Source organism: Mustela nivalis (assembly GCF_964662115.1).
Source record: "Mustela nivalis genome assembly, chromosome: 11".
Classification (NCBI taxonomy): domain Eukaryota; kingdom Metazoa; phylum Chordata; class Mammalia; order Carnivora; family Mustelidae; genus Mustela; species Mustela nivalis.
In genome coordinates this window covers 34,229,452-34,251,188 of record NC_139030.1, presented here as the reverse complement: position 1 = coordinate 34,251,188, position 21,737 = coordinate 34,229,452, and the positions used below count along the sequence as shown (strand labels likewise).

Genomic DNA, 21,737 nt, shown 5'->3' with positions numbered 1-21,737 from the left:
AGAGGGAACATTCCTGAACTTCATCAAATCTATCTATGAAAGACCCACAGCAAATATCATCCTCAATGGGAAAAAGCTTGCAGCCTTCCCGTTGAGATCAGGAACAAGACAAGGATGCCCACTTTCACCACTCTTGTTCAACATAGTATTAGAAGTCCCAGCAACAGCAATCAGACAACAAAGAGAAATAAAATGTATCCAAATTGGCAATGAAGAAGTCAAACTCTCTCTTCACAAATGACATGATTCTTTATATGGAAAACCCAAAAGACTCCACCCCCAAACTACTAGAACTCATACAGCAATTTCAGCAACGTGGCAGGATACAAAGTCAATGTACAGAAATCAATGGCTTTCTTATACACTAACAATGAAAATACAGAAAGGGAAATTAGAGAATCGATTCCATTTACTATAGCACCAAGAACCATAAGATAACTGGGAATAAACCTAACCAAAGAGGTAAAGGATCTATACTTGAGAAACTACAGAACACTCATGAAGGAAATTGAAGAAGACACAAAAAGATGGAAGACCATTCCATGCTCTTGGATCGGAAGAATAAACATTGTTAAAATGTCTATACTGCCTAGAGCAATCTATACTTTTAATGCCATTCCGATCAAAAATCCACCAGTATTCTTCAAAGAGCTGGAGCAAATAATCCAGAAATTTGTATGGAATCAGAAGAGACCCCGAATCGCTAAAGAAATGTTGAAAAACAAAAATAAAACTGGGGGCATCACGTTACCTGATTTCAAGCTTTATTACAAAGCTGTGGTCACCAAGATAGCATGGTACTGGCATAAAAACAGACACATAGACCAGTGGAACAGAGTAGAGAGCCCAGATATGGACCCTCAACTCTATGATCAATTAATCTTCGACAAAACAGGAAAAAATATACAGTGGGAAAAAGAGAGTCTCCTCAATAAATGGTGCTGGGAAAACTGGACAGCTATATGTAGAAGAATGAAACTCGACCATTCTCTTACACCGTACACAAAGATAAACTCAAAATTGATAAAAGACCTCAACGTGAGACAGGAATCCATCAGAATCCTAGAGGAGAACATAGGCAGTAATCTCTTCAATATCAGCCACAGCAACTTCTTTCAAGATATGTCTCCAAAGGCAAAGGAAACAAAAGCGAAAATAAACTTTTAGGACTTCATCAAAACCAAAAGCTTCTGCACAGCAAAGGAAACAGTCAAAAAAAAAAAAAAACAAAAAGGCAACCCACGGAATGGGAGAAGATATTTGCAAATGACAGTACAGACAAAAGGTTGATATCCAGGATCTATAATGAACTCCTCAAACTCAACACACACAAAACAGGCAATCATATAAAAAAAAAAAAAAAAATGGGCAGAAGATATGAACAGACACTTCTCCAGTGAAGACATACAAATAGCTATCAGACACATGAAAAAATGTTCATCATCACTAGCCCTCAGGGAGATTCAAATTAAAACCCATTGAGATATCACCTTACACCAGTTAGAATGGCCAAAATTAACAAGACAGGAAACAACATGTGTTGGAGGGGATGTGGAGAAAGGGGAACCCTCTTACACTCTTAGTGGGAATGCAGGTTGGTGCAGCCTCTTTGGAGAACAGTGTGGAGATTCCTCAAGAAATTAAAAATAGAACTTCCTTATGACCCTGTGATTGCAATCCTGGGTATTTACCCCAAAGATACAGATGTAGTGAAAAGAAGGGCCATCTGTACCCCAATGTTTATAGCAGTAATGGCCATGGTCGCCAAACTATGGAAAGAACCAAGATGCCCTTCAACGGACGAATGGATAAGGAAGATGTGGTCCATATACACTATGGAATATTATGCCTCCATCAGAAAGGACGAATACCCAACTTTTGTAGCAACATGGACGGGACTGGAAGAGATTATGCTGAGTGAAGTAAGTCAAGCAGAGAGAGTCAATTATCATATGGTTTCACTTATTTGTGGAGCATAACAAATAGCATGGAGGACATGGAGAGTTAGAGACGAGAAGGGAGTTGAGGAAATTGGAAGGGGAGGTGAACCATGAGAGACTATAGACTCTGAAAAACAATCTGAGGGGTTTGAAGTGGCGGGGGGGTGGGAGGTCAGGGTACCTGGCGGTGGGTATTATAGAGGTCACGGATTGCATGGAGCACTGGGTGTGGTGAAAAAATAATGAATACTGTTATGCTGAAAATAAATAAATTTAATTAAAAAAATATAATAAATAAATAAATAAATAATCACCAGGGGCTTAAAAAGAAAACAATTTCACCAAGCACAGTACCAAAAGTATGTGGTTCTCAATAAATACTGGTTGAACTGAAAACCGAACACCAGTAAAATCCGTGCTGCCTAATTACTTAAAAGCCTTGACTTTGAAGAAGAGAGTTCCTGTCTCTTCAACTTAAATGAGTCTAGGAAACTAACGGGTTTTATATAAGCCTAAATTTTCTTACTTGAAAACTGGAAGTTATTATAACTCTACCTTTAGAAATCGATTTTATTTATTAGCTCATATAGGTGATGTAAGTGAAAGCATTCTGCAAATGTTTAGGTCACTATACAATTCTTACAGCTATTCAATCAGAGCTATCAGATCATAAGCCCTAAAACTTAGACTACAGCAACTTAAAAACCTATTTTCTATTTAACTGGCAAAAAAGCATATTTTGATTTTTAGCCTTGACATATGGCAATGAAACATGAATTACACACTGGATTCACACGTAAATGTCAGAAAATTTCCGTATTTTTTTATATGAAAGTTATTCCATTTGGAGAATCCGTTGCATTTTCATAAGAAATTAATAACTTGATCAAAGCCATCAAATAAAGTTTGCTGCATATATTGTGCTTCTTTCACATAATGGTGTTTTCAGATCTGTTTGTGCTACCAACCTTTGCCTCACAATACATAAAGGAGACCGTTTACTAAAGAAGACTGTTTGCTCTGTGTATCTTTGAGTTTTGTTTGCACTTGACATTTGAATTAATATGTCCCAATTCTCCCTCCAATTTACTCGAGAGTTTATTGTAGTTGGTTAAAAAAAAAAAATACTGGGGCGCCTGGGTGGCTCAGTAGGTGAAAGCCTCTGCCTTCGGCTCAGGTCATGATCTCAGGGTCCTGGGATCGAGCCCCGTGTTGGGCTCTCTGCTTGGCGGGGAGCCTGCTTCTCTTCCTCTCTCTCTTCCTGCTTCTCTGACTACTTGTGATTGCTCTCTGTCAAATGAATAAATAAAGTAAAAAAAAAAAAAAAATACTGCAAGTCAGACGATAAACTGTGATAAGCCATTAATCCTCAGTAACAAGAAGGAGTCAGAAAGCTGCATAGACAACTGGGCTATAGCCTTCAATAAGACAACTGATAGTGAATCAGCATGTCACTTCCTATATCCTATTCTGTAGGCCTCAACAAAGTAGCTGCCATTTTCTTCCTCTATTGGAAGTTATATAACATACTCCATTTAAAGAAAAACCCTTACCTCATAAGAACATACAGGAGAGAATATATTTTAAACACATTAGAAATACCAATCAGCATGATTTCCTTTAGCAGTGTTCAATAGTAGATGAACTGGAGGGAAAATGTCCATTGTGGAGAGAGATCAAGGAAGGAGAGACTGATCTGGTACAGGTACAGAATGCTTCCCAGTGAGGTCCAAAGTTACCTGCCTACCCACCTTGCTCTCCTTACCTTTAGTCAGTGGTTTTTCTTTTAAGTGGACTACTGGGGAAAAAATTTCATTTGTTTTTACCTTTACCTCAAAATACCTTTATTTATGCCTCATATTCCATTTCCTCTTATTTCATAGAGACTGGCATTTCCCTAACCTATCCAGAGAAAACATTTCTTCCTATGTTTTCCATGCAATCATATTCAGCCTCCTTGAATTTGACTAATTCACCCATCATGGCTAAAGCTAGTGGTGCCTGGGTGGCTCAGTGGGTTAAGCATCTTCGTCTCAGGTCATGATCTCAGGGTGGTAGGATCAAGTCCCTTGTCAGGCTCCCTGTTCAGTGGAGAGTCTGTTAGTACCTCCCCCTCAGTCCTTCCCCCTGCTTGTACTCTCTCTCAAATAAAGTCTTTAAAAAATAAAATAAAATAATTGCTACATCTAGGCTGTCTTTGACCTCACAACCTATAAACACATTCATTCTTCCCCACTACCTTGGACAGATATTTCCTTATTTTTGTCATTCCCTCAATCAAATTTTTTCCCTCTTATTTCCAGTATCCTTAAGATGTCATTTATACTTATTGTTCCCACTTTCTAATTGATTTTTCTTTTTTTTTTAAGATTTTATATATTTATTTGACAGACAGAAATCACAAGTAGGCAGAGAGGCCAGCAGAGAGAGAGGAGGAAGCAGGCTCCCCGCTGAGCAGAGAGCCCGATGCGGGCCTCGATCCCAGGACCCCGGGATCATGACCTGAGCTGAAGGCAGAGGCCTCAACCCACTGAGCCACCCAGGCGCCCCTCTAATTGATTTTTCTATATGGCTTTTATTACCATAAACTCTAGTTAAACTTAGATCACCACGGCCCTCCTAACCAGAACCAAAGGTCTTTTCCAAGTGTAGTACTTTCACCTATTGCATTTGACATAACTCCTCCTCCTAAAAACTCTCCTCTTCTGGTTTTTTCAGCACTGTTCTTTATTTTTCTCCCACATCTCTGACAACCCCCCCTTTTTTTTTCCTTCAGTGTCCTTGTATTAGTTATCTATTCCTGTGTAACAAATCACCCTAAAACTTAGAGGCTCAAAGCAACAAATGTTAATTCACACCAAGTGTCTGTTGGTCAGGAATTCACTCTGGCTCAGGTCTCTGATGAGGTGCAGTTATGACATTGCCTGGGGCGATAGTCACCTAAAGGTTGGAATGGGACTGGAGGGTCATCTTTCAAGAGCTTCCTCCATGTGGCTATTGGCAGAAGTCCTCAGTTCCTCTCCAGCTTATTACAGGTGTTCCAGTTCCCCACAGTTCCCCACTTCGACCTCAATTGCTAGAAATCTTGGTTCCTCATTCCATGGGTCCTTCTACATATAGGCTGTCTGATTGTCTTCATGACGTGGCATATGACTTCCCCCAAATTAAGCAAAGAGGTAGATAGACAGGAAGACAGACAGACAGAAAACTGCAATACCTTTCATGCTCTAGTATTTAAAGTTGTACACTGCCACTTTTACTTGAATTCTATTTGTTGGAAGTAAGCCACTAAACCCAGTCCAACACTCAAGAAGAGAGGAATTAGATTCTACCTCTTGAGAAGTATCAGTTAATATGTGGACATATTTTTATATTACCACCAACTTCTATGTTGCATTCTTTGAACTTTACTGTTCCTGAGGAGTCTTATCACAGCCCTCTTACCTTCTCACTTTATTCTCTTCCTCAGTGATCTCAACTACTCCAAAGGTTCCAAATGTCAGCTATATTGTTTAATATATTCTCCTATGTTTAGTCTCAAATCATTATTTGAGAGATACATTATTCTAGTTCTGACCTGTCTTCCAAATTTCCAAATATTTGTATTGTCAACTTCCTGTCATATGTCACCAGAAAGCCAACTCAGCTTAACCAGAACCAAATTCTTGTTTTCCTTTCTCTTTGCTCCCAGTTCAGCTAGTTCTTCTAGATCTTCAACCCAGTTTCCAAGACAGAAAACATAAAATTGTCCTCAATTCCTATTTCTCCTCACTTCTCAGGACTTTGATATAGATTTACCCTCATTGTTTATACCTCCTAAATAACAATTTATTTCCTCTCTTCATCATCACTATCTCTGCAAAACTGTCATCATTTCTCTCTAAGACTACTACAGTAGCCTAATAATTGATCTCTGTCTAGTCTCTCCTCTAATTTATCTTTTGTCAGATTTATCTTGGCTAAAATATATATCTGAGATCATATATCTCTATAAAAACCCTGAATGGCTCACTAATAACTTCAGTTTAAAGTCCAAGTCCTGGGACGCCTGGGTGGCTCAGTTGGTTAAGCAGCTGCCTTCAGCTCAGGTCATGATCCCAGCGTCCTGGGATCGAGTCCCACATCGGGCTCCTTGCTCCGCAGGGAGCCTGCTTCTCCCTCTGACTCTGCCTTCCACTCTGTCTGCCTGTGCTCGCTTTCGCTCACGCTCTCTCTCTGACAAATAAATAAAATCTTAAAAAAATAAAAAAAAAACTTTAAAGTCCAAGTCCTTTAAAATGATATATAAGGCCCTTTAAAATCTAATCCTAAAATGTTTTTAACTTCATCCCTTGTCACTGTCCTAACACATCTTCACCAAATCACTGGCATTCCCCAAAAATGTCATGTACTTTCACACAGTCATATATTTGCACATGCTATCTTTTGTCTGAAATACCCACCACTCTCCACTCTGCTTGGTAAACTCCTATATTCAGAGTTCAAACAGCACCTCCTCTAAGCTCCTCTCTCTGACTTCCCTAGGTGAGAAGTCATTTTTATCACACCATCACATATCCTGTTGGCATATCTTTGTCACCCATATGTCATGAATGTTTTTTAGGACTGCTTCAATTTCAGATGTTCTGTCTTTATTTCCTCATGAGAACATGAATAAATTTGTCAGATTATGTTTCCCACTTCTTAATTCGGAAAATGTGATTGCTAGTGACACTACTTGTCTCCTCCAGGAACTGCAGGAACTATTGCAGAAAGACACCTTCTCTTGCAGAAATTTTGGAATGTAGTTAAATTTTATGTTGCGAACACTCATCATTAAAGAAGACAAAGAGTCATTTCAAGACCACAGCACAAGTAAATATTTTAATAACGTTTACATCCTTCTCCACATTGCCCATTCCCCATCCCCCCCACCCCAACACACCATTAAAAATCCACATTTCATAATAAGAAGCTGTGTCATCAAGAGAACTGGAAGAAAGGAAGCCTACAAATGCGTCTCTACACCTAATTAAAGATGTTTATCCTCAGAAACCTCACCTATTAAATGTTGTCCTTTTCTTGTGGAATCTTGGCATTTGGTGACATATAGCACATCCCCATAATTACTGGAAAATTCCTCAGATGGAGGTTGATGCTCAAAACATCTTGGCCCAGAGGCTTTTTATCAAATTCATTTTCCATAGATAAGATAAATGCCAAAACTAAATATACTTTTGCAGAGCAAATGGGAAGGAACTCTCAGCTATCACCTCAGTCCTTAATCACCATTTACTTAAAACACACACACACACACACACACACACACACACACACACACACACACAAATATTCATTGAGTTCATTCTAAGAGACAGGTTGTATTAGATGCTATAAATGTAGTGGTAAATAAGACACTTAGGATCCCTGCTCCCATGAAGTCTACATTCTGGGGCAAGTGACATCTGATTAAGAAATAAAGAAACAGGGGTGCCTGGGTGGCTCAGCAGGTTAAAGTCTCTGCCCTCAGTTCAGGTCCTGGGATCAAGCCCCGCATCGGGCTCTCTGCTCAGTGGAGAGCCTGCTTCCCTTCCTCTCTCTCTGCCTGCCTCTCTGCCTACTTTTGATCTCTGTCCGTCAAATAAATAAATAAAATCCTTTAAAAAAAGAAATAAAGAATCAAAAGCACAAAGTAATTACAAACTGTGGTAAATGCTATTAAAGAAATGATGAGTGATGAGATGGAGATCACCTGGGAATTGGGTGATGGAAGTCATTTAGATATAATGGTCATAGGTAGGCATTTGGAGGAACTGGCATTTGAGCTGAGACCGCTGAGATGAAAATGAGCCAGTTATGTGGAGATCTGGCAGAAGAATATACCCCAAAGAAGGACTAAGAGCAACCATATCCTAAATACAGTACCCTAATCACAAAATGCAGGTTACCAGCAAATAACAGTATCTATATACACATGGAAAGAAATGAGGCCAAGACAGTTTGAAATATCTACAAACACTGGAACTTTATGTCTTACATTGGATGCTCAGTACAATTATCCTAATTCTAAATGAGGTACATTTTTAAACCAACTCCAGAGTCAAAATTACCGTTGACAATCTCCTACCTGAAAGGTTCATCTCAGTAAGCATCCCTGTCACAGTTGCTTCTTCTCACTTTCCTCCCTGAGCTGCTTTTCCTATGTTTGCCTTTTAAATGCTGTTCCCCTATATTCCTACTGTTTTTGCTCTGTATAATCTCCCTCAACATCATCCATTCCCATTGACATTCATATGTTCCAAAGTCTCTCCTGAGTTTTCAATATGCCATATGTCAAATATCCATATGCCATTTCTCCACATGATGTCCCACTAGCACCACCCTATATGCAACTGAGCCAAAACTGGATGCATTACCTTCTATCCCCTACTCTCTGTACATTACTGATATAACCCACCTAACATCATCACTGATCATTTGGCCACACTTGACACAAGGAAATCCTCTCCTTACTTCTTGGCTTCTTCTGCCTCAGCTCCCACACCTAGTCACCCAATCTCCCATTTATACTCTCCTAATATTTCTTGGAGTAAGTTGCTTTAGAAATTAATGAGTCAGCACTAAACTATTTACTTCTTTATACTATGACCTGGATTATATGGTAATCTAAACTAATTTTGTGCTTACCATGTGTCATATACTCTGATGCATTATGTCATTTCATCCTTCCAATAGCTTTGTAACCTATGAAGAGTATAATTATTTCTCTTTTATATATGAGAAAACCAAAGCTTAGAGGTGTTCAGGAATTTGCCTAAAATCACGGAAGTGGAAAGGATGAGATTTAACCCATATAGTTATGACTTTAAAATTTGATCTTCTAAACACTGTATCATAGAAAAGAAGTAGAAGTTAGTTTTCTTAACAAAAAAAAAAAAATGAAGCATTTAACTTGATAGTTCTTTCCAGGAACAAACTTAAAAACCACTTCAAAGATTTTAGCATTCTGGGATAACTGCTAAATCCAGATACATAGGTGACATGGTGTTTGATTAAATCAGTTATTCTAAAATGTATTCAGATAGCAGACATCTGGAAGTTGTGGTGTTATTTGAGCAATAACAAAATATATATATACACTTAATTTCACAAAAACCTACATATGTTTCAAACAGAAAATAAGACTCATTTTATGTAATATCCTCAGATTATTTGAAATGTATATAAAACATGAAGCCACATGAAGTATTTTATCTATGACTGCTTGTTTCTTCTTTGTTCATTTGTTTGATGATATGCTAACTAAAAATGCTAGCAATCTACTTTTTAAGAACATATATGAACAATAAATATTGAAAATGAGAATATGAGTTTTTTGCAATAGTTCAAGAGATATGCCCTGGGAATAAAATAGTGAGGTAGGAAGGGCATAATCTGAAAAATATTTAAAAGGTAGAGTCATTAGGGGGCACCTGGGTAGCACAGTAGGTAGAGCATCCCACTCTTGGTTTTGGCTCAGGTTATGATCTGAGGGTCACGGGATCAAGCCCCACATCAGGCTCCTCTGCTCATTGTGGAGTCTGCTTGAGCCTTCCTCTCCGTCTTCCTCTGCCCCTCCTGTCCCCTTCCCCGTTCACACTCTTGCTTTCTTTCTCTTTAAAAAAAATAAAGAATAATTAGGACTTGACTGGATTTGGAAGCTGAAGGAGGAATCAAAGATAACTCATCAGTTTCTATTTATGGTACCTAAATAAAAGGTAGGCAGTTTCTGTTATATACACAGGACTATTTATGAAAAATTCAAGAGTGTGGAGTCCAGTATGTAGGGTACAGAGGGGAGAGGAAAGTTGTCCTAAAATGAAGAGTATAAACTGAAATAATCAGATAAAAAGTAATCATTATTGGGCTGAGGAAAGTATAGAATCCTTAGTATTGAATTCAAAGGGGCATAGGAAGCCATCAGAAAACTATTGCTAGGGCAATGACATGATTGATGGGAACTGGTTTTAACTTCAATGAAACAAAAAACATTTGGAAATTGTACATCTTGATATCTTGACAAATGCCATAATAACTATTATCAGAATTGCACCAAGAAATATTTCAAATAGCAACAGATAAGTCACCCACATAAGTTACCCATTTAAGAAAATTTTATGTCAGTGTAGGTTGAAGTGAAGGTTTACAGAATTTAAACTCATACTGACAAGTGAAAAGAGGTTTTACATGCTCTATTGAAACAATGGCAAATCTTTTGTAATAGTTTATTACTTTGGAGAGGAAAAAAAATGTCTTAAAGGAGACTGCCTACATGTCAGAAGCATTTTGAAGAGCCCAATATGATATATAAATCAAAATACTTTCTACTATGCACTGCCTCAACTCATAAAATGCATCAGTGACTTATAAGAACAGATTGATCTTATTTCTATGACAAGAATTTATTTAGATAAGCTAGCAGTCTTGCCTCTGCTCACCATAATAGCAACATCTACAGAAGAGACTGCTCCTTTACCAGTCAGGGCTGTAGTACTTTGCTAGAGCTGCCATGACAAAATACCACAGATGGGTGGCTTACCCAACAGAAATTTATATCCATATGATACTGGAGGCTAGCAATCCGAGATCAAGGTGGTGGTTTCTTCTGAGGCCTCTCTCCTTGGCTTACAGATGGTGGCTTTCCTGCTCTGTCCTCGTCTGGTATTTCCGCTGAGTGCAGCCATTTCTAATGTCTCTTTGTATGTCCAAATTTCCTTATCTTATTAGAAGACCGGTTCGATTCCTTTAGAGCCAATCCTAATCACCTCATTTCAACTTAATCAACTCCAGAAAAGCCCTATCTCCAAACACAGTGACAATTTCACATTTGGAGGTACTAAGATTGGTGCTTTCATATATAAATAAAGGGGGAACACAATTCACTACACTACAGAGTCCTTGGTTGCAAACAACTAAAATCAACACTAACTTAAGTAAAAAGCAAATTTATTGGAAATATTTCTCACAGAATTTAAGGAATCCTGGAAATCTTAGTAAAGAATCTTAGGGAGCCTAGAAAATCAGGCTAGGAAAACAAAGCAGCAAGAGAGAATACCAAAGAATATAATTAGAAAGTCTAGTGCAGATGTTGCCACTGGCCTAGCACCACTGGATCTGTAATCCCTAAAATGCGCTTAAGAACTCCAGAACTCTTCCTGAGTCTTGTCTCCTTCCTTTGAGTACAAAGCCTTAGGCGTAGGTGGGAGAGAAAGAAGAATCTTCCGGCTCCTCCCTAGATTATGAATTGAGGATCTGGTTGTGTGAGGTAAGGGAAAAAGAGAAACTTGCCCCCATTTAGCTTGTAAAGTGGGAATTATAACATAATGGGTAATTCTCTTTCACACACACAGGGAGGACCTTTGTTTGCTTTGTCTTTTTTTGTTTTTTTAAGATTTTACTTATTTATTTGTCAGAGAGAGCGAGCACAGGCAGACAGAGAGGCAGGCAGAGGCAGAGGGAGAAGCAGGCTCCCTGCTGAGCAAGGAGCCCAACGTGGGACTCCATCCCAGGATGCTGGGATCATGACCTGAGCCAAAGGTAGCCGCTTAACCAGCTGAGCTACCCAGGCGTCCCTGTTCTTACATCTTGGATCTCTACCCCGTTCTCTTTCTTCCCTCCATTTTTATTGATATATAAGTAACATATAACACTATGTTAAGTTTAAGGTATACATGATTTGATATATGTATGTATTACAAAATAATACTGTGATAAAGTTAGTTAACACATCCATCATGTCACATAGTTACTTTAGTTTTGTGTGAAAGAACTTTTAAAATCTATTCTCTTAGGAATTTTCAACTATACGATATAGTATTATTAACCATGGTCAGGAAGGACCTTTGGATGTTGGGTAACAACAGTAATAAAAAATCTACTTCCATTCCAAATCTACACCCTAGCGACTCAGGTTCAAAAAATATATTCTGATATCTTCTAAAGATGTAAAGTTTTGGAAATGGTATCCAAGGCAGTAAATTCACAGCCTGACCATCAAATCAGCCAGGCAGGTATGGCTTTCTCTCTCTCTCTCTTTCTCTCTCTCTTTAATGGTGTGCATTTACCTGAGGCTTGGCCGTGGTCCCACCATTCCCTAATGTATTTCACTCATCTTGACACCCAAATGTATATCCCTGCCTTTTGGGCATTTGAATTTGGTAACCCCTGACTACAACTTTAAACTTTGTTTTGTGGGAGTTTAGCTTGAATTATGAAGAAGTGGAGTAGCAGGTATAGAATTCCTTCTCTTGTTGCAGTTTTCTATCAGAGATTGCAAACCAGCAATTACCTTATTTCAGAAAACAGTGAGTTCAATTAGTCAGATTTCTGACTGATGAAGAAATGACTGTGAGAGAGAGCTATCAGAGAAGACACCATATTTAGAAATGTTTATTTTTTCAGTTGAGGCCAGGCAGGATCTTTTTCCTCTAAAAAAGTCACAACTTCACTGCAGAAACAAAAGCAAATGTGAAAGGCAGAAGGTAGTTAAAAATTATGGACCCAGCACTACTATTATAATTTATGAGATTCTAGATTCTTTGTATTTTCCCCCATATTTGTTACTTATTAATTGATCAGATTCATAAGAACAATTGCCAGTAAAGTTCTTCCAAAAACAAAGGGCCCAAAGTATATTTTTGAAAGCACTAAAAAGTAACAATTAAGACAACTACATTCTACTTCTCTTAAAGGAGAGAATCCCCAAAGAATCAAATCAATTATAAAACTGAGTAAAGAGGAAAGAAGGCTGGGTCCCTCTGTGCTCTAACGAGAACAACCACAAAAATAACAAAAGATAAACAAGGAAATAAATAAGGGAGTAAATAAAGAAGTAAAAGATAGGATGGTCCATCACCCTGGGACAGGAGCCCAGAGGAATTTCATGATTGTATATACAGCCAGTACCCAACTTATGAAGGTTTGACTTAAATTTTTTTTACTTTTAATGACACAAACATGATATGCATTCAGTAGAAACCATATTTCAAATTTTGAATTTTTATCTTTTCCCAAGCTACTCATATGTGGTAAGATACACTCCCAATGCTGGGCAGAAGCAGCAGTGACAGCTCCTAGTCAGCCACGTGATCACAAGGGTAAACAACCAACAGACCCATAACCATTCTTGACCCATAGTGCCATTCTGTTTTTTTGTTTTGTTTTCTTTCATTTTGTTTTAAGATTTTATTTATATATTTATTTACTTTGACAGAGAGACAGTGAGAGAGGGAATAAACCAGGGAGAGTGAGAGAGGAAGAAGCAGGCCTCCTGCTGAGCAGGGAGCCTGATACAGGGCTTATTGCGGGCTTGATCATGACCTGAGCTGAAGGCAGACACTTAATGACTGAGCCACCCAGGCACCCCTGCCATTCTTTTTTTTTTTTTTTTTTTTTTGCTTTCAGTACAACGTTCAATAAATTGCACGAGCTATTAAATACTTCATTATAAAATAGGCTTTGCATTAGATGATTGTGCCCAACTGTAAGCTAATGTGAGTGCTCTGAGCATGTTTAAGGTAGGCTAGGCTAAGCTATGATGGTCAGTGGATTAAATATATTAATTGCACTTTGATTTAATATTTTCAACTCACCATGGTTTTATCAGGACATAACCCCATCATAAGTTTAGAAAGTTCTTTATATACACAAACACATATACACAAGCACACACACCCATACTTGGGATTTTTTGGCATTATCTAGCTTATGTTGAAAGCTACTACTCAAATAATCAATTGCACTAATTAAAGGAACTCTTAGTTCTCTCCATATGGAAATTAATGAAAAAGATTTAAAACCTTTATCTATAAAGATGACTCTAGGCCCTATAGTACTTTTCTAACAGAAACATTAAATGATAATCATGGAACAAAAGTAACAGCCAAGCATTATATTAAAACACACACACACACCAGTATTTTGGTCTGTAGAAATATTAACAGACGCCAGCCATTCATTCACGTACTTTTTCAAACAGGACCATTTTTGCAATATTAGTGATAGAAATCTAGACTTTTGTAATTTTAGTGATAGGAATGAAACTGTCAAAGTTGAAATCCGTGGCTCAGCCTTTAACATAACCTTGGGCATGTTTCTTTCTTTCTGTGCTTCATCTATAAAACACAAATAGTAACAATTCCTACCTCAAACAAAGTCCTTGTGATAACTAAATGAAATAACGTGTGTAATGTGCCAAGTAGTTTCCAGCCTCTCAAGAACTTAATGAAAGTTGTTGAGATGTGCTCTCCACCCCCAAACTAGGTTTGGTTTTCACATTAAAAATGGGTTTTTAGGAATCATCTAGACACTTTCCTGAACTCTGAAAACGACTTGATAAGTACAGTACATCAGAAGAGTTCAAATTCCCCCTTCTCTGGGCTGCCACTCCTGGTTCCCTTCAAATGAAACTTTTTCCATGCCTTAATAAGGCTTTGCAGGAACCCGAAGCATGCTGTATTCGCCGGCCCTGTTCCATCTGTGCCTAACAAAGTCCTGAGTACCGTGGCCTCCGAGCAGCGCTGAGTTGCGGCGACTGCTCGGTGATCACTCAGGATGATAATAATAATAAGGGCAATTATTAACCTAGCAGGTAGGAAAAAAGAATCGCCCATCCTCAACAACAACGAACCTGAAGGGAGGACCAAAGCGCAGCGGGCGCCAACCAACTCGCCTCATTGATCCTAAGGCCTGACACAACCTAGAAAGGACCAGGTGGATGAACGACATCACAAGTGATGCCAAGTCATTTCCCCACGTCCCTTCCCTGCCCCCTCCTGGCCGGCCGCGGCAGAAGCGCACGCGCAGCTCCGTTTCCGGGCGCCCTCCTCGCGACCCACAATGCTCTGCGGCACCGACCTGTCGCAAAGGCCGCATTTCGGCGGCGAGTGAGCGCCTTGCTTTCCGTGCGGTGCGGCGGCGAAGGAGGCCCGTGTCCTCTTCCTCCTGCCGCGGGGCCAGCTCCCCTGACGGTGTCCAGCTGCGCTTAAGTCTGGCCGGTGCCACCTGTCTCCGCAATGCCCCCCAAGAAACAGGCTCAGGCCGGGGGCAGCAAAAAGGCGGAGCAGAAAAAGAAGGAGAAGATTATTGAAGTGAGTACCCACCCCCTCCCCCACTCATGCTGTGAGACCTCAGGGAAGCAGCCTCCTGGTTCCCCGCTCCACGGCTTCTGCTCGTGTCTTCCGGGACGACGTGTCCCCCCTCTGGCTCTGTGGCCCACTGCCCCTTCCCCAGCCCCGTGATGACGCTCCCTACCTCTCATCGCTATAGTGACGCTGCTGGCGCCCCCGCACCCAGCCTCTGCTTCTCCGCCCACGCCCCCGCCTTCACCGACCCAGGTCCGAAAGGGCACCCCTCTCCCCTACCCATTTCAGGGTTTTGACCTTCGCTAGTCCTTAAAATTGAAGACGTTTCTAGCCTGGTGTTTTTGGAAAGTGCGCTGAATGGGCTTGGGTCAGACTTTTTCTGGGGGGTCGGCTCGTGAGGATCCTTTGTGTTCCAATTTTACCCATCACTTAGGAGGGGTAGTTGTTTCGAGCTAACAAATTACCACTTCGTGGCTTTTTCGATCCATTACAAGTTTCATAGAGTGATGGTTTCTTTAAGGTCGCAGCTCACCGTTTTGTACGTGGCTCTGTATATATACGTTGTGAATTAATCCGCTCTGCTTTAAAAGAGATTGTTTCAGTGTCACTAGCTGTATTAAGTGCCGTATTTGAATTTGTTATGTATTCACAGATATGTAGATGCGCGTATATATGTGTGTATACACACACATTTATTCAGTTAGTGCCCTGAGTCTACAGCTCTTTGTGGCCGAGGAACATTATTGACGTTCTTGAATGTTTTGTATTTGCCTTCTAATGACTACCAGTGAGTTTCCTGAGAGGGAACCATCAGTGACTTTTAAAAGGTTCTTCGTGTTCTTTGGATATAATTGGAAAAACCTATGACCATTTTCCTGCTTATGGTATACCTGAATAATGGACACCAAAATGTATGTTGGTTGTTTTGAAATGAGTTTATTTATAAATGATTACTGGTTTTGTTTATTTGTTTTTCAAAGGTTTTATTTATTTGTCAGAGAACACTCAAGCAAGAGGAGCGGCAGACAGAGGGAGAAGCAGGTTCCCCACTGAGCAAGTAGCCCATGGGGGACTCAATCCCAGCACTCTGGGATCATGACCTGAGTGGAAGACAAACGCTTAACCAACTGAGCCACCCAGGCATACCTAAATGATTACTGTTTTTAATATTTGGTAGTTATAGCCTTGAAAAACATCAGTGAAAACCCTCAAGGCTTCATAGTATAAACCTAATTGGAACTTGTCTTTGTCAATTTTTACATAATTTTTAAAGTCTGCTGGTTTAACATGCTTATAAAGAATTCTAGTAATCATTGCTGAGTTCCAGCTCTGAAGCAGAACCTGTATTCTTTTTTTCTTTTTTTTTTTTCTATCTTTTTTTTTTTTTTAAGTGGGCTCGAATTCATAACCCTGTAATCATGGCCTGAGCTGATGTCAAGAGTTGGAGGCTGAATTGACTGAGCCACTCAGGTGCACTCTCCCAACCTGTATTCTTATTGCTAATTTGTTCTATTTAGAACTGTGATGAAGCAGATAGCCAGAACTTTAAAAGCAAATAACTGTCTTCTTCACACATGTGTCTCCTGTCACCTTTTTGAACAATCTGGACACTGGCATTTGAGTAGATCTCTGGGAATGGTGATCTCATAGCACTCACTGCTATGTAAACAAGGGACATTTTAGGGATCACATTATACTTGTCAGTTTCCTGTACTAAGATTGAATTAACATGATACAAAGTGAAATTTCCTTATAGACGTGAAATTAAATGTTACCTGACAAAGTATACCTCCTACATTATTGAACTTTAACTGTATGCAGTGATTTTTATTTTAAATTGGCAGGAGTAGTATTTTTGTTTTAAGGAGTTTTACATGAAAGTTATGTACTGTTTCTCAACTCAAAGTGTAGGTATATAATGGGTTCATTCATCTTGTACACAGTTATTCTTAAGGTAAAGAGAAAGCAACCTTAGTTTCATTAATGAAAACTTAGCCAAAGAAAAATACAAAATAAGACAGCTGCGTTTTTTAACCAAAAATACCCGAACAGTGATGATATTAGCCTGCCCCTCCCCCCCATTTATCATATATGGTGGGCATCCCCCCCCCCTTAATGGTAGTAAGGTTTTGTAGACTCAAGTGTACTGCATGGATATTTGCTACCAGTGGAGAGGTACAAAAATACCCCCTAGTGAATTTAGTGTTAAGTTTATCATTTGTTGTGAAATGAGATTTATGTAGAAAATTCTATTACTCAGCCTGGTTAGGAAACAATATATTTCTCTTTGTTAAATATTATAGATGACTTTTTTTTTTTTTTAACTTACCCCAAACCCTAGCATATCCTGATGGCTAGTGTATGGGGTTAAGGATGAAAATTGATTGAGGAGCTGGGAGCGAAGACTGATGTACTTCTTATCAGCAAAATGGAACTAATTCCTATATTATAGAGCTGTGGGTTAAATGAAATGATGTTTGTAAAATAATTGACATATAGATAATAAATGGCGGCTACTATTATTTACTATTTAAAAAAGAACTAGTAAGTGAAAATAATCAGACTGGCCTGTGCAGTCTATAAAGGGTTTACTTTCTGTCATCTGAAATAATTTCCTTCTGTTGCCTATATTTTTTTCTTTCTCTCTTTAACCTTTCCAAAATGTATTAATTGATTTGTATTAATAGGTATTTTCTTTCTGAAATGAGTATATAAAAATATGTTATGGTTCTGTTAGAAATTTATGCAGTTATCTCAAATGGCTTATACTATTTGCTTTCTTATAGCTGACATTTAATAAACTGAAGTCAACTTTGAGAAGTGGATTTGAAAATGGAAAGAGAAAGGATCCTTGGGTTGTAGGGCATGCAAATAAATTGTCCAGCTAAGGACTTGTAGCAGCAAGAAAGTGGTAGTAAGACACCTAAAGAGATGGTATCCAGATATGTAAAGGATGGAGAAAGAGAAATGATTGGTTGCCAATGGAAAAACTTTAGTCAAGGTCAGTTGTTGATTATTTGAAGTTAGATTAACCAGCTGTAGAATATCCATTTCATGAATGGAGAACAAAAATACATTAGACAGTGCGTGTGGCGGGTGAGGGAGGTAGACAATGACTAACGAAATAAAACAGTGCTTGCTTCTGCTTACCCTATTTTCCCAAAAGGTAGTCTCTAGTTGTCTTAGAGTACTATTCAGTATTGTCCTGCTCTCCCAACCCTTTCCCCTTGTTTTCACACATCTTATTTAAGGAGTGGAGGCTAGGCTGGCTGTAAAAGAAGCATGATTACTTAATGGGATGGCAGGGGGAAGAAGAAAGGGTCAGTTTTAAGGAAGTCTGGAGTTCATTGAATGCTAAGGCTCTGGAGCTTCAGGGAGCCATCCTTTAAAAAAAAAAAAACTGTTTTCTGAACTGCTTTGTATTCAGTTTTGCATATCTGAAACATACACTGTTCCTTCCTTATAACCTAAACTTTGGGACCATATTGATCCAATGAGGACTACTATTTCCAAGTTTATTTTTTATTTTTTTTAAATAAAAGATTTTTTTTTTTTTAAGATTTTATTTCTTTGAGAGAGAGAGAGAAAGCACGGGAAGTGGAGGGTCAAAGGGAAAAGCAGGCCCCCTACTCAGTGGGGAGCCCAATGTGGTACTCCAGGATCCTGACCCGAGCACAAGGCAGTTGCTTAACCAACTGAGGCACCCAGGTGCCCCTCCCAGTTTTATTTTAAGCACGATTTGGGTTCAATTGTAACCTCCAGTCTTCCTGTCTCATACTCCCCACCTGCAAAAAATCCAGGTTAATCTTCACATACATGTCCTAAATTCAAGAAAAAGGGAGAAAGCCCTTTTGAAGTATTCCAAATTATAAACCATCCTATTTTCAATAGGCGGTGTTAGTATCCCACATCAGCAATGTGGTATTCAGAAAGCTTTTTGTGTACCAACCTGCACAGTAACCTAACTAGGTTTCTCTGGAAAATAGTTTTTCATGGTGGAAAGAACAAAGACTTTGCTTGGAGTCCAATATACCTTGGTTCAAATATCATCTGTGTCACTTAATAGTTAACACTTAGTGAGCCAGACACAATTATCAATGTGTTGGAGAGAGAAGACAAGCCACATACAAGTGATAAATTTATGCAGCTTTTTTAATTCTCTCAGTGAGATAAGTTTTATCACCCTTTTTGTAATTGAGGAAACAGGTACAGGGATTAAATAACTTGCCCAAGGTTACTAAATTGGCCATTGGGAGAACCACCATTCACACCCAGAAGTGTGGCTGCAGGCCTCCTACTGTTAACCAGTGTGCTCCACTACTTTGTAGTAAATCTTTTAACTTCCACAACAGTCCTAAAAGGTTAGAGTGAGACCCACTTTACAAATAAGAAAACTGTGGCAAAGAAGGTAATTTGCTCAGTTTTGTTTGAGCTTAGAACTTTTGCAGCCTGGCTCGAGCTTATACTCTTAAATCATTCCACTATACAGTCTGACTTCAGAATTGTTGAACAGTTCTCAGCTTCAATATAACATAAGATTGTTAAGAGGATTCAATAAAATATATGTTGACTTTAGGTTTCATGAGTGCCGAATAGATGTGTCCCCTGTCTCTGAAAAAAATAATGATTTCTGAGCCCTACCCTAATTAAAGACTTTAAAATCACAACTCATTCATTATCTCTTTTAGGCTGGTTAATTATGTGCTAAAGCGGTGTAATTAAACCTGAAAAACTGTTTTTCTTCTGGGATCTGGAGCTTATATACTTCTATCAGAAACTGTTGTCATGAGTATTTTTTTCTAACTAGGCAAGTCCCCTTAGAGCACTTTTTTCTTTCCTAAATCTTCATATGTTAGTATCTGTCTTGCTATTTGTTATCTGTCTTGCTTGTTTATTCAATAGTTTTGTGGTTAACTTATGGGGCATGGTTTGAACCCTAGTTATGCTCTTCTCTGGCAGGCCTTATGTAGATGTACTTGCACTTTGATCTTGAAATTTTTATCTAGGATTTTTCCATCTCCCCTACCTCCCACGAGAACTCAATTTTGTAAAAGGAAAGTGTCATTTCATACCCAGTTGCTGCATGTGCTCATTTCTTTTCATTATATCACATACTTGACCATCTTTTCTTCTTACTGGATTGAATGTTGAACTCTCTTACCTATAAAAACAAGGGACACCAAGGGCACCTTGGTGGCTCAGTGGCTTAAGCCTCTGCCTTCAGCTCGGGTCATGATCTCAGGGTCCTGGGATCAAGTCCCACATCCGGCTCCTGCCCAGCGGGGAGCCTGTTTTCCCCCTTTCTGCCAGCCCCTCTGCCTAATTGTGATCCCTCTCTCTGTCAAATAAACATATTTTTTTTTAAAGTGGGGAGGGGACACTGGCCCTAAAAAAAACTCTTCAGCATGTTTGTATGTCCTATTTTTTTTTACATGCGTAAATTACAGAGTAATTGTAGAGTTTTGAAATATGGGATATTAAAACGAGAGAAATTTAAGTAGGGGAAAGTGAAATTTTGGTATATGGTTGGATGTAGATGTGAATGAATAAAAAGATACTTCTTAATGAGAACCTTCTAGAGCTGAACTGTCTTCAACTTTGCAAATGTTAAGAAAACTGAAAGATCTGTTTTACTGATTTTGAGATTCTGTAAAGTTACATCATGCTGAATGTTCTCAAATACTAATCGTATCAGTACTGTTTTTCATTTCCAACGTGTCCACATAGGTATTCTGCAGCTGTAATACTTCCTATTACTTTGTCCCTTCCCTCAGAATAATACCAAAATGAAGGCTTTAAAATCGTCAGTTTATTTCAGACTGATTATTTTTAGAGGGTCTCAACGTTTCTTTCAATAGTATAGACCTTTTTGCCGCTTCATCCTTTCTCAGATCTACCCACAAACAAGAGAATGAAAAAGATGCAAACTCCCATTTTAAAATTAAACATCTAGGGTCAGCTAGTGGATTCAGTTGGTAGAGCATGCAACTTTTTTTTTTTTTTTCCAGATTTTATTTGTCAGAGAGAACAAGCAGACAAACAGGGGAAGCAGTAGGCAGAGGTCCTGAGCAAGGACCCCCCCCCCCCAATATGGGACTTGATTCCAGAACCCTAGTATTCATGACCAGAGCCAAAGGCCGATGCTTAACCAGCTGAGCCTCCCAGGTTCCCTGAGCATGGATGGAACTCTTGATCAGGAGCTCATGAGTTCAACCCGCATATTGGGCATGAAGCTTACTTCGTGATAAAGTGAAACATCTGTTTGAACCTCAGTCTACAAAGATTGATAGTGTATGGGTAAATTGGTAACTGGCTCAGTAGAAGAACTAAGCCACTCAAGCACCCATATAAATAAATCTTTAAAAAAAATTTTTTTAATTGTTTTGAGAAGATAATTCTCTTACAAAAAACAAACAAAACCAGTGGAGTACATAATATTTATGCAGTATTCCTAAAATGTGTTCGGTAGTACATAATCCCTTAGGGTACTCTGAGAAGAATGCATTTTGAAGTAAAAAAAAGATTCAGAATTGCTACATACTGCATCCCTTCTGGTAAAAGCTCTAAGATATCTTACATTTAAGCATTAAAAACACTGTTAGGCAAGCATTTTCCTAAACTTTCTTGACTGTAGGTCATCTTGTCCTGTATTCCAACCCTGCACATCCTGTAGAATTTATACTCTGAAACACACTTT

General features: G+C 38.9%; 1 protein-coding gene and 2 long non-coding RNA genes across 4 annotated transcripts in view; 2 read left to right on the top strand and 1 right to left on the bottom strand.

The window, feature by feature from the left end:
* Window positions 1–3,020: 3,020 nt before the first annotated feature.
* Window positions 3,021–14,862, bottom strand: LOC309844312. Of its 2 annotated transcripts, none has more exons than XR_014300601.1 (3): window positions 14,814–14,862; window positions 14,587–14,655; window positions 3,021–3,230 (listed from the first exon to the last, which is right to left on the bottom strand). It is a non-coding gene; the product is annotated as an uncharacterized lncRNA (long non-coding RNA). The 2 variants fall into 2 exon arrangements; XR_014300602.1 differs by lacking the exon at window positions 3,021–3,230 and adding an exon at window positions 13,916–14,071.
* ZC3H15 (zinc finger CCCH-type containing 15) overlaps window positions 14,798–21,737 on the top strand; it is a 20,918-nt gene continuing 13,978 nt past the window's right edge. The window contains exon 1 of the mRNA XM_082690910.1: window positions 14,798–15,046. Coding sequence (XP_082547036.1) covers window positions 14,972–15,046 — 75 coding nt within the window. The 5' untranslated portion in view covers window positions 14,798–14,971. The remainder of the gene's footprint in view (window positions 15,047–21,737) is intronic.
* On the top strand, window positions 15,057–18,919 carry LOC309844309. The gene is made up of 3 exons (XR_014300598.1): window positions 15,057–15,388; window positions 15,829–15,951; window positions 17,827–18,919. It is a non-coding gene; the product is annotated as an uncharacterized lncRNA (long non-coding RNA).